The sequence below is a fragment of the Stegostoma tigrinum genome, chromosome 27 (genome assembly GCF_030684315.1).
Source record: "Stegostoma tigrinum isolate sSteTig4 chromosome 27, sSteTig4.hap1, whole genome shotgun sequence".
NCBI classification, from domain to species: Eukaryota; Metazoa; Chordata; class Chondrichthyes; order Orectolobiformes; family Stegostomatidae; genus Stegostoma; species Stegostoma tigrinum.
Window position 1 is genome coordinate 34,612,258 of NC_081380.1, and position 13,270 is coordinate 34,625,527.

A 13,270-nucleotide genomic window follows, 5' to 3' on the forward strand; every position below is an offset into this window, starting at 1 on the left:
GGAAAATAACGACTTTAAGCAAATGTGCCTGATCACAGCTTTTCCCATAGTTCTGGAACTTGGATCTTCTGCTGACTTTCCTTACGGTTCTAACAGTGTTGAGTGAAAGAATATCTTTGTGCATGAACCAATCCAAATTCCTGCCCAGGCCACATGTGCACTGACAGTACGACCTGCTGGCAGTATTGTTGCAAGAAGCACAACTGTACACTTCAGAGTGGCAGTGCCCCACACTTTTAAGCAGTCAGCTGAGTGGGGAAATTGCAACTTTTCACTGAGATTTCAAACATCCACATCAAAAGATGCTGAAAGTTGTATATACAGTTTGGATTAATGGTTTTATTTCTACAAAGTGGCAAACCAGAGATGACATCATGAGCAATTACTAACAAATCCAATAAACCCAGGTTGGAATGGTGGCTCAGTGGTTAGTGCTGCTGCGTCACTGTACCAAGGACCCAGGTTTGATTCCACCCGTGAGCCACTGTCCGTGTGGAGTTTGCACATTCTCCTTGTGTCAGTGTGGGTTACCTCTGGGTGCGCCAGTTTCCTCCCACAGTCCAAAGATGTGCAGGTTAGGTGGGCTGGCTGCGCTAAGTTGGCCTGTAATGTCGATGGATGTTCTGGCTAGGTGGATCAGCCATGGGACATGCAAGGTTACAGAAATACGGTGGCGGGAATGGGTCTGGGTGGGATACTCTTCAGAGAGTTGGTGTGGACTTGATGGGCTGAATAGCCTGCTTCCACACTGTAAGGATTCTATATTTCAATAAATTCAGCACAAGCATCTCAGCACAGAGAGTGATTAGAATATGGAACTTGCTATCACATGGAATGATTGAGGTGATTAGCATAGATATATTTAAGTGGGTTGCTGTAAGTGCATGGGAAGGAATGGAACTGAAATACAAAAGAAACAAAATACTGTGGATGCTGGAAATCTGAAATAAAAAAGCAAAATGCTGAAGCAATTCAACATCATTGGGGAGAGAAACAAAGTTAAAGTCTCATCTCTCATATGACTCAAGTCCAAACTGACTCAACGTGATCACGTTAACTCTGTTTCTGGTTCTGCAAGCACTGCCAGAACTGTTAGGTTTTGCAATTTATTTCTTTTTTTTAAAGGAGTTGAAGAATGTATTCATAAGAAACAATTAATGAAGGTGGAGAGACACTTGTGTGGAGCATGAGCACTGAGTTAAACTTGTTGAGCTGAATGGTTGACAGACTGCATTAATAGATGCGAGGAGGTTGGGGGGTGGGGGAGAGAGAGCATGAAGAGATGTGAGGTGAGTCAAGAGGGGTGTGTGTGCATGTGTGTGTGTCACAGGGGAGGGGTGCAGGTGGGGGGAGGCAAGGAGAGGCTGGGAAGAGATGAGAGACAGCGTTTATGAAAAATGAGGGAGAGAGAAATGATCCGAGACTGGGGAGAGAGCTGCTATCCAGCTCTGGATAGTAATATTTAAGTGATTTTAATTTAATAATATTGTAAGTAGCTGTTGTGCCTCATATTCCTGCTCCTTTTAGTTCCTCTGTCTTCCCCTCCCCCTCCAAGTCCAGCATGTAAAATTTTAAAATATTTCCTGAAAGAAGCTGATATTTGGATATCACTACAGCAAGAAAGCTCACTAATCAAAAGATTAGGACTAAAGGGATACAAGTCAAAAAAGTCAGTCTTTGTTTCTGGTGTTACTGATGCAAAATGTCCAAAGATTTTGGAAATTGCCTTCAGTGCCAGTGGTATAATTATCAAAAAAGGCTTCCCTCATCCCTAACAAGCTGTTTGTGGTTTTCATTTGTTCCAGTATGCATTTAAAAATTACTTCTAGTTGTCATTTGCTTTGCCTTCACTGTGAAACTATTTTGTGGATAAATCTTCAATTTTTTGCCCATATTTCATGAGTTTGCATTAAATTTGTATTTCTAATGGGAATTTTAAAAAAAATTGTGTTTGAGGTATGGAATGCCTAAAGCAGTCTCTGTATTCATGTGAAAACAATATTGAGTTGCAGCTAATTGACATTCGAACTGAATTTAAGCTCAAGACATATGATTTACAAACCAAGTCCTGGAGGATTAGGTTGCTTTTTGCTATCAAGCCGCCATCAATTCTTTTGCCTTATCTTCTAGCTTCACAAGGGAGAATGTAGCCTTTTCACTGGTATCCTGTTTCCACCTACACACTGTTGGCTGTATAGAACTGCATTCCACCTCTGCAAAAAAATCTTTAGGATACAAGTGCTTCCTTTTTTTTCCCTTTTTTCTTCTAACATAAATCACTTAGAACTAACACCAAGCTATATGCCTAAATGTTGTGACTGGGGAAGCATGTTACCACACAATCTTTTGACCCCTTGCTATAGTTCATCTGTCACTGGTGGGGCACAGTTCTCTTCCTTTAAAAACTAAAAGATCCATGGATGCTGGAAATCAGAAATTGCTGGAAAAGTTCAGCAGGTCTGGCAGCATCTGTGGAGAGAAATCAGAATTCATGTTTCGGGTCTGTTGACCCTTCAGAACTCTTCTTTTCTCTCTATTCATTTGTGGGATGTGGGCATTGCTGGCTGGCAGCATTTCTTGTCCATCCCTAGTTGCTCTTGAGAAGGTGGTGGTGAGCTGCCATCTTGAACTGCTGCTGTGGGGTGACCCACAGTGCTATTAGGGAGAGAATTCCGAGATTTTGACTCAGCGACAGTGAAGAAATGGCAGTATATTTCCAAGTCGGGATGGTGAGTGACCTGGAGGGGAAGTTCGAGGTAGGGTGTTCCCAGAACTGATGGTAGCTAGGAAAACGTTGGTTTTTAAGCAGAAGATAGGGTTTGGGGAGGAGTAAGGAATAAATGATAGGTGCAGATAGAACCCAAAGAGAGAGAAAAACAGTTGGACAGACAAAGGAGTGGGTAGGGGTCAGCGAGGAGAATTAATTGCTATTAATGAGGATTATTCGTGGATAACAATGGGTTGTGTGTAATAGCAAACCATATGGTTACAAGGCCTGATGTATGGAGGCTGGGGTAAGGACATAGGAGAATTTGCCTCAAGCCCTACTATTGGTGAACTAGATATTGAGTCCAGTAGGCTGTAGAGTTCCCAAGCAGAAAATGAAGTGCTGTCTTCTAGCTTCCACTGAGCTTCACTGGAGCATTGCAGCAATTTGAAACCAATGTTGGCCAGGAAGCAAGGTGGTGTGCTGAAGTGGCAGGTAACTGGAAGCTCAGTCTTTTTTGTGGACAAAGTGAAGGTGTTCCACAAAGTGGGCATCCAGTCTATGTTTCGTTTGCCCAGTGTAGAGGAGGCCACATTGTGAACAGTAAACTAGATTACCTGTATTTCACACAAAGTGCCTTTTACCTGGAAGGTGTGTTTGGGCCCTTGGATACTAAAGAGAGAGGACATAAATGGTCAGGTGTTAAACTTTCTGCGGTTGCAGGGGTAAGGTGCTGTGGAGACTGAGGGGATGTTGGGAGCGAGGGTGGATAGGATCAGGATGCCCCAGAGAGAATGGTCCTTGCGAAAGGCTGGCAGTAGGGGAGAGGAATATGTGTCTGGTGGTAGCATCCTGCTGGAGGTGGTGGAAATAGCAGCAAATAAACCTCCAGATGTGGATGTTGGTGGGATGGTAGGTGAGGACAAGAGAGACCGTGTTGCTGTTTTGGGAGGGAGGGAAGAGAGGAGTCAAGGGCTGGTGCAGGAGATGGGTCAGACCCAACTGAAGGCCCTCTCAACTATGGTGCTGGACAATCCTTGATTCAGGAAGCAGGTGGACATTTTGCAGGCTGCCTTGTCAAAGTTGGCATCATCAGAACAGATGTGAAGGAGTAGGAGAAAGGAAGAGTGTCTTTGCAGGAAGCAGGGTGTGATGATGTATAGTTAAGGCAACTGTGGGAGTTGATGGGCTTATAGTGGATATTATTGGCCTGTCCATTCTCAGAAACGAAAGGAGAGATGTAGAGGAAGGGAAGGGAGGATTTAGAGGTGGACAAGATAACGGTGATAGCAGGGTGGAAATTGGAAGTGAAATTAATAAACTTTTCCAATTCCATATGAGAGAAGGAAGCAGCACCAACTATGTCATCGATGCACTGGAGAAGGAGTTGTGGGTGGGAATTGAAATTGGAACAGAGAAGGTTCTGTGTTCCCCATGGCCATCCCTTTGACCTGAAGAAAATGAGAGGAGTTAAGAGAAGTTGTTCACTGTCAGGTCGAGGAGAGTGGTAGTGGATGGGAATGGTTCAGGCCTTTTTTCCAGGAAGAGGTGGAGAGCCCCGAGACTATCCTAATGGCAAATGGATATGTAAAGGGATTGCACTCCATGACAAAGAGGCAGTGGCCGGAACTCGCAAACTGGAAATGCAGAGGAATTGCAGATGTAATGGGAAGAGATTAGATTAGGGAAGAAAAAATCATGTTGAGGTAGAAAGAGGTGAGTTCTGTGGGGCAGGAGCAGGCAGAAACAATAGGTCTGCCTGGACAGTCCAGTTTGCGGATTTTGGGAAGGAAGTAAAGTGAGCTGTGCGGGATTGGGAGACTATGATTTTAGAGGCAGTGGAGGGGAGATCGCCAGATTAAATGAGGTTGGTGACCATAGTTGGCACAATGGCCTGATGTTCCATGGGGTAATGGTTCAGGGGGATCTAGGAGGAGGTATCTGAGAGTTGCTGCTCAGCCTTTGCAATGTTGAAGTCAGTCCTCCAGATGACAACGGTACTACCCTTGTTAGCAGGCTTAATTACAAAGCCAGGATTGGATCTGAGAGCACAAAGTGCAGACAGTACACAGGGAGACAAGCTGGAATAGGTGAGGTGTTCAGAGAAATTGAGGCAAGCAATGTCACGTTGAAGATCTGTCTGAACACGTTAATTTCAGGTAAAAGGCCAGAGGGAGGGGTCTAGGTGAAGAGAGTCTGTTGGAACTGGGTGAAGGGATCTGTGGGATGGAGGGAGTACAAAGAAATGGGCACAGAGGTGAAGACAATGGAAGAAGAGTTCAATGTCAATTTGTGCCTGAAATCCATTAAGATGGGGGTGCAGAAGAATAAAACTGAGACCTTTGCTGAGAACAGAACAATCAACAACAGAGGGTGGAAGGTCAGTAGTATAGTAAATACACAGCAGGAAGTAGGGTTGGGAAAGGAGATGGAGTCAGGAGGTAGAGGTTGGGCGGGACGGTGGTTTCTGGAGGGCTGAGAGTATGTTTCTGTTGGCTACATGGGTCTACTTTGTAATGAGATTGGCCCTTCTCAACCAAAGTCCCTAAGGGCATTGAGCCAACTGTATTCCATTATCCATAATTTATCACCAGTTGGCAGCCTTACTCTGAGACTAAGTGATGACTGGAGTAGGAAACAAAAATTGAATGACAGACATCTGTTTCAAAACTAAGGGTCCAAAATGTTATTGAAATGGAAGTGGAACCTAATTGTGGTGCTGCAGTTGACTGTGACTTGTTAGTGGTAACACTGGGTGACAAAATCAAGATAGGGTTTAATTCCCCTACACTGCTATCACTCAAAATTCATGTGCGCATGCATACTTCTGGTCTGTTTGGGGAGTACTTTCTCTGAAAACCCTTCTGTATAATAAACAATCTAAATTGGATTGAAATAAAAAAGCTAACTCGCTCTTGATTTGACAGTTTTTAAACCTTTTGAATATGACCTATTTGAAATTCTTCTAGTGTGAAGAACATTCAGTTGGGCTGACCCAACCAGAAGTAGTTCTCTTCATAAAGTGCCTGTCATGAGTACAAAATGTCCAACATTGCTTGGCACCTAATCAAATATTGTGTTGGAGCTGATGTCAGAGTCCTTGGAATTTTATATGTAACTATCGATATATTGCCTCCTTGTAGGTTAGACTAGATTTCTGAATGGTCACTTTCTGCCTTCCTTTTAGGTTTTTAAAGAAATTTTACCTGAATTTTACCTTTACCTGAATGATTTGTCATTTATTATTTTTCCATGAAGATTATCCGTCTGAATTTGCTTAATCTCACTCTGTAACATTTCTTTTACTAGCAATGAAAATATTCAATAACCTGAAATTCCAAAACTCGACTGATTAGAAAATGGAAACTTTTAAATGCCATGAAATGAGCTGAAACTGACAAAAATTGTGCACGTACTTTGATTACGTATATCTGAAACACGATCTTCCTCCAGTATTATTGAGGTTTATTATCACTTGCCTGCACTGTTTATTTGTTCCCACGCATGTGTTAAGAAACTAGTATTCTTTCAGGTTTTTTGTGCAATATTTCAGCACTTTGCCAACAAATTGTACTGTACACCATAAATATAAAGCATCTTGGATGTGTTGCCCTACTCAAAATCACTTGCTAATTACATTGTATGGATGCTCTTATATCTTGTGTTTTATTTTGATAGGAGGTTGGATGATGACATTCGAACTGTGGTGAGAGGACAGACCAATGTGGGACAAGATGGCCGACAGGTATAAAACCATATTTTTCCATTAGTGCTCTTCTGTAATCTTCAATGCTTGAAATTCCTTATTTAGTCATGTCAAAATCAATAGCTACGAATCAACCTGGAGGGGAGAACAGGGCTGCTAATGGATAGTTTGGTTGTTTGTCATGTTGGTGTCATACTGGATTCAACAATTGAGCAACCTTGGACTTTTTTGAAAAAGACATAGCTGGTATTTACCATTCTTTGTCTACTGTTTCTCTGTTCAGACATAGGAACAGACACTGGGGGTGACTTGCTGGAGTGCAGCAGGACTGGTAATGAGAAGCAGAAGGTTCAGGAAGTAACCAGTAAGGTAGAGAAGGTGCATCTTAATAGTTTGTGATAATATTTTTAGAAGGAAGTGGGATGAATGCAACAGAGGGGCCTGAAAATAATTCAAGTGTCATGAAAATATCTCTTGGCAGGTTCTTTCACAAATATCTTTTCACAATCCAGACTCTCTTCCAGGCAAATTCTAAATGCTGACATCTTTTTGCAATTTCATCAATCTTGATCAGATCTAATTTGTTCCAGCCCAAGTTTTTCTTGACCAGTAGTTTTGACGTTGATTGGCAGAGTTCATCTCTTCCACTGTGAACAGGTGGCCTAATGAGCATTAGTGAATGTCTCCGGATGTGTTGGAACAGGGTTGGAGTCCGACAGGTTTGAGGAAGATCAGGTTTGCTGAAGGAACCGTGGAAAGTGGATCACATGTGGCTGCTATAATGTGTATGGGTAGCTTGGTCTTTGTAACCTTCATAACCTTTAAGATGCGCTTGGACGAGCCCTTGAAACATACATTCAAGGCTATGGGCATAAGTGTTGAAACATAGGGTTGCGTGGATTTTGAGTAGTTAATTCACTGCAGGCCCGATAGATTGGAGGACCTCTTCTGCACTGTACGATTCTACGATTGAGCACGGCCGGTTAAGCGGCATCTTAGGAGCAGGAAAGCTGACGTTTCGGGCCTAGACCCTTCTTCAGAAATGGGTGACAGGAAGGGGGTTCTGAAATAAATAGGGAGAGGGGGTGACGTGGGTGGAAGATGAATAAAGGAGAAGGTAGGTGGAGAGGAGACAGACAAGCTAAAGGAGCAGGGATGGAGCCAGTAAAGGTGAGTGTAGATGGGGAGGTAGGGAAGAGATGGGTCAGTGCAGGGAGGACAGACAGGTCAAGGGGGGTGTGGGATGAGGTTAGAAGATAGGAAATGGGGGTATGGCTTAAGGTGGGAGGAGATAGGTGTGAGGAAGAACAGGTTAGGGAGGCGGGGACAAGCTGGGCTGGTTTTGGGATGCAGTGGGGGAAGGGGAGATATTTAAGCTTGTGAAATCCACGTTGATACCATTGGGCTGCAGGGTTCCCAAGTGGAACATGAGTTGCTGTTCCTGCAACCTTCGGGTGGCATCATTGTGGCGCTGCAGGAGGCCCATGATGGACATGTCGTCTGAAGAATGGGAGGGGGAGTTGAAATGGTTTGCGACTGGGAGGTGCAGTTGTTTGTTGCGAACCGAGCAGAGGTGTTCTGCAAAGTGGTCCCCAAGCCTCCGCTTGGTTTCTCCGATGTAGAGGAGACCACAATGGGTACAGCGGATGCAGTATGCCACATTAGCAGATGATTTAGGAATATCTGCTTGATGTGGAAAGTCTTCTTGGGGCCTGGGATGGGAGTGAGGGAGGAGGTGTGGGGGCAGAGAAAAGTGCCGGATGTGTTGGGGCTGGTGGTGAGTGTGGAGCGGATAAGGGAGTCACAGAGAGTGGTTCCTCTGGAAAGCAGATGCGTGGGGATGGAAAAATGTCTTTGGTGGTGGGGTTGGATTGTAGATGGCGGAAGTGTCAGAGGATGATGCGTTGGATCTGGAGGTTGGTAGGGTGGTACGTGAGAATGAGGGGGATACTTTTTTGGTTATTATTGCGGGGACAGGGTATGAGGGATGAGTTGCGGGAAAGCAGGAGACACGGTCAAGGGCGTTCTCGACCACTGTGGGGGGACATTGCAGTCCTTGAAAAACAAGGACATCTGAGATGTATGGGAGTGGAATGCCTCATCCTGGGAGCAGATGCGGCGGAGGCGAAGGAATTGGGAATTGGGGATGGCATTTTTGCAGGAAGGTGGATGGGAGGAGGTGTATTCTAGGTGGCTGTGGGAGTTGGTAGGCTTGAAATGGATATTGGTTTCTATGTGGTTGCCCGAGATGGAGACCGAGAGGTCCAGGTAGGTGAGAGAGTGTTAGAGATGGTGCAGGTGAACTTAAGGTTGGGGTGGAAGGTGATGGTGAAGTGGATGAACTGTTCGAGCTCCTCTTGGGAGCGCGATGTGATGGCAATACAGTCATCAATGTAACGGAGGAAGAGGTGGGGTTTAGGGCCAGTGTAGGTGCAGAAGAGGGATTGTTCCACGTAACCTAAATCTCCCTAAGTCATTTGTGTCTCTCAGACACGCAACGCCATCGGAAGAAATGACACAATGGGCATGTACTAGATGTAGAGCTTTTGAATATATAGATCTCCTCCTGGAGGTTAACTTGTGAGGAAGAAGAACCGTTGTAGCTCACCCATAGAAGATTGCCAGTCAGTATTCTTTGCTTTAATGGATGCATAAAAATGGTTTTAAGGCTGTATTTCAATCAAGTGCTCTAATCTCTTCTAAACCTTTGAGACCAGTGCAGCTCCTGCGTCCGTATGGAGATGCTGATATTCTATAAGAATGCCAGTGTTAAAAACAGATACAGAAACATTTTCCCATTTTGGGGCCTATTTTTAAATCAGGGAGCTTCCGGTGGTTTGAAATTCTTTGTGAAAATATGCAAGCTTGCAGTTGTGAAAATTGAGTACAGAACTCTTTTCCCCTTCTGGTGTGGTTCCAAGACAGTGAAGCAGTCTCCTGACACTGCTCTTTGTTAATTCCTCACCTGATACAAGCCAGCATTTGGGTACACTGAGCTCCCTTTACATGTGCACGCAACCTAATATTATTACAGGCCACTCTTTCAATCTCAGCGTTTTGATCATCTTCCTTTGATACTACAGACATCGTCATGTTAGTGGTTTAATAAAACCCTGTGTTTGGTGAATGAGAAGTGGAGCTGGTGTATTTGGCAGCACCTTGAGACCATCTCAAGTATGTTTCTGTCTTGCTGCCAAAATTAAGTTGTTTAGATTACTTATTTCTTCTGATTGTAGCTGGCAATGAGAGAACGGTGCCTTTGTCTCACTGCAAGCTGTAAACCAGAAATGTCTAAAGAGAAAGAAAGCAGAGAATGAAAGTAAGTGTTAGAGAGTAGGTAATAAATATTTATAACCTTTTTTATATATGCAAGTGACAAAATGCCAAGAAAAGTGTAGAAATAGCTTAATTGCTTCCATCTTTTGTCTCCTTTCAAAGGACAACTTGAGATATTGTGATCTGATATAACACCACTGTGAAACAAAAGAAAAGCTGAATTTATTTGCGGGAGTGTGTGCATATGCATATTTATCAATCTGTTGTATCTGTCTCTGGTCTGTGCTCAATTAGCTAATGTTAGTGGCAGAAACATAATGGCCTAGATGTCTCCGGGCTAAAAAGGGAAAGATTCGTCCGGGACCCCATTTCTAATTATTCGGTGAACATCACTGGAAATTGTCTGCAGATGTATGTTGGCTTCAGTTTGTAGTTTTCTCACTATTGAATAACCCAGCATGAGAGTACAGAAATAGCTAGAAGAATAGAAATAAATAGTCCTTCAAAGCTCATGTTCTACAATTGTTGCTTCTGCTTCTTAAAACAATGCATACACATGCACTATTTTAGCAATTTATATATGTATAAAGATGAAACTTGCCAAGACAGTTGATTTTTGAAGAGACATGTTTGGTCTTAACTTCATTACTGAAGATGTCTAGGTAAGAGGGCTGCTGATTTTCTCAGTCCTTGTCCCTCGTTATTCTGAATTGGTACAGTTTATTCTTTGATGTGAGGATTTGAACGTTGGGTAGCTAAGGACATCAGAAGAATTTGGATTTGTAAATTGCCGAGTAACTCTGGTTTTTGGTGTAAGTAGGAAGTTGTGTGCTGAAGGAACTGTTATATTTTCTTTGAAACACGCAAGTCCATACAGGCAGGTGTACATTGACAGGTCAACATTGAAAGTGTATGCAGTTAAGAGTTGACCTCAAAAGTCAAATTTAAGCATGGTAGTATAACTTGGATCTAATAAGCTTTTGCTGAAGAGATGTTAATTGTCTCACATAGTATTAGACAGTGAAGATACTGTTCGTTTTGATCCTTTAAAGCTCTTATTAGTCAGATTCTAGATCGATCAAGGTAAAATTCTACCTTTAGATTAAGGGATGCAAATCCATTGCAGTAATTTTCCCCATCTTCAACTGATCTTTGCTTGTTCATTGGACACTGACTTCGAGTACCATGTTCCTTTGGTAAAGGGCTTAAAGGTCTGCATTGGTTTTTAACCAAAGATATGTTGTGATTTATGTGATCAATCATAGAATCGTACAGTATAGAAGATGCCTTTGGCCCATCAAGTCTGCACTGAAAAACTACTCTAAATCTACACAAGCCCCAGTTTCCAACATAACCTTGAATATTAAGATGTTTCATCTGCTCATCCAAAAGTACTTTAAAACTTGAAGTTTCCTGCCTCAACAATCCTCCCAGGCTGCGCACTCCAAATTCCCACCACCCTTTGGGTGAAAGAAAATGTCCACACATCCCTCTTAACCTCTTGCCCTTCACCTTAAAATTATGTCCCCTCGTTATTGACTGTTCAAGTTAGGATAACAGCTTCTTTCTTTTCGTTGCTAAAATGCTGCAACCCAGCCAACATCCTGATGAATCTTCTCTGCACCCTGTTCAGTGTAATCACATCCTTTCGTTAGTGTAGTGAGCAGAATTGCACATGGTACTGCTGCTGTGGTCTAACCAAAGATTCATACAGCTCCCAACAGAGCGTCTCTGCTGTTATAATCTATGCAACAAACAAAAAAGGCAAGTGTCTCCATGCCACCTTAACCATACTATTGACTGGTCCTGCCACCTTCACGCATCCCAGGATACCTCTGTTCCTGTGTTTCCTAGGGTCCTGCCATTTGATGAGTATCCCCTTGCCTTGTTACTTCCAAAGTGCATCACCTCACACTTGTCAGGATTAACTTCTATCTGCCATCTAACCAAATCCGTCTATATCCTCCTAATACCCTAAGATCTCCTTCCTCAGTATCAACCACCCAGTCAATCTTCAAATGTTTGCGCAACTTAATGAAAAGTTATCTCCTGTGTCACGCTATTTCATCTGTCAGTAGATTTCACATCAATCAAAGAATAAAGTTTTCCCAATGACTGATGCATTGATCCTTGTACAACTTGCAGTTGAGGAGGCATTAGTGTTCTTTTCGTATTTGAGTTTAAATAGAATAGCAGGCAGAAGCTGCAGGGCTTCTGTGGCTGTGGGTGAGGATGTAGTCAGTGCACCGTTGTTTGAGACTCCTTTCTGGCCCTGATAATTATACCATTGCTGGAAGTAGTGTAAATCCCACCGGAAATGGGACCAAAAAAAAGCAAACGAGAAACAGATCAGTTTACTGGACTATCTTCACACGTTACTACTTCCAGATGCAGGTTTCATTCAGGACAGAGCTTCCATTGTTGAATTAACTGTGAGGTGACAATGCTCTGTTGGTTTCAGAATGATGAATAGATGGACCTCCTACAAATTTAAATGTCAGCAAAAGACTTTTGTTTGTTCCTGCTGGCACTTTCGCTAGTTACACGTTCTCTTCCCCAAAATAATGCACATAAATGTCACTCTAAGGTTATAACAGGTAAAGTTCACTTTATGCTGGAAATTCTCATTGAAGCTGATAAACCTACGTTTATTACTAATTCCTAGATGCCTTTGATTATAGTTACAGTTGAGTGCTTGATCACCCTGGAGCACATTAACAGTCAGTGAGGTTTGATTCTTTTCTTGAAGGACATCACTGAATTCATCTGATTGTTACATTAACTTGATAGTTTTTTGTATGTTGTTTGGAATCATAGAATCCCTATAGCGTGAAAGTAGGCCATTTGATCCCAGTTGATAATTCTCGACAAATTAGATTCCAGAGTGTGATCAGCTTTGATGTTAAAATTAAACTTATGGTCTACTTGTTTACTGTGGTGGTCAGCCAATGAATGTTCTCATATGAGGCCGTTAATGGACTTTTAACAAAGGAACATAAAAGTTGATTGCGCTAATTTCTTTTCTTTGCCCTGACAGTTCGGAGACAGCTAATGTTCATTGTTATTGTTACAGGCCATTTCTCACTGAATGTTCTGCTTCTCTCCAAAAGAAACCTGCACATTGCCTTCTGAAACAAGCTTGTGTTCTACCTCCGATAACAAGGTGTGGAGCTGGATGAACGCAGCAGGCCAAGCAGCATCAGAGGAGCAGGAAAGCTGACATTTTTGGGCCTAGACCCTTCGGAAGAGTCTAGGCCCGAAACGTCAGCTTTCCTGCTCCTCTGATGCTGCTTGGCCTGCTGTGTCTATCCAGCTCCAAGCCTTGTTATCTCAGATTATCCAGCATTTGCAGATCCTACTATCTCTTGTTTCTACCTCCACCTCCCTGTGTCATTGAACATTTTGTTGCTAGGCAACAGACCAATTTTAGTTTCTTTTCTACTCTTGTTTCTAGTGCACTGAACTGTTCACCTCGACTGTGTTGATAGTTCTATTAAAATGTATGTAAAGAAACTTTCAGTGCATCACTGTCCACAGTGCTGAAGAAGGGTCACTTGATTTGATGCATTGACTCTGCTTTT

At 42.9% G+C, this 13,270-nt stretch overlaps 1 protein-coding gene across 1 annotated transcript in view; it reads left to right on the plus strand.

Moving 5' to 3' along the window:
- The window catches only part of vps53 (VPS53 subunit of GARP complex), a 226,629-nt gene that overhangs the window by 18,101 nt on the left and 195,258 nt on the right, over window positions 1-13,270 (plus strand). The window contains exon 4 of the mRNA XM_059655282.1: window positions 6,386-6,452. Coding sequence (XP_059511265.1) covers window positions 6,386-6,452 — 67 coding nt within the window. The remainder of the gene's footprint in view (window positions 1-6,385; window positions 6,453-13,270) is intronic.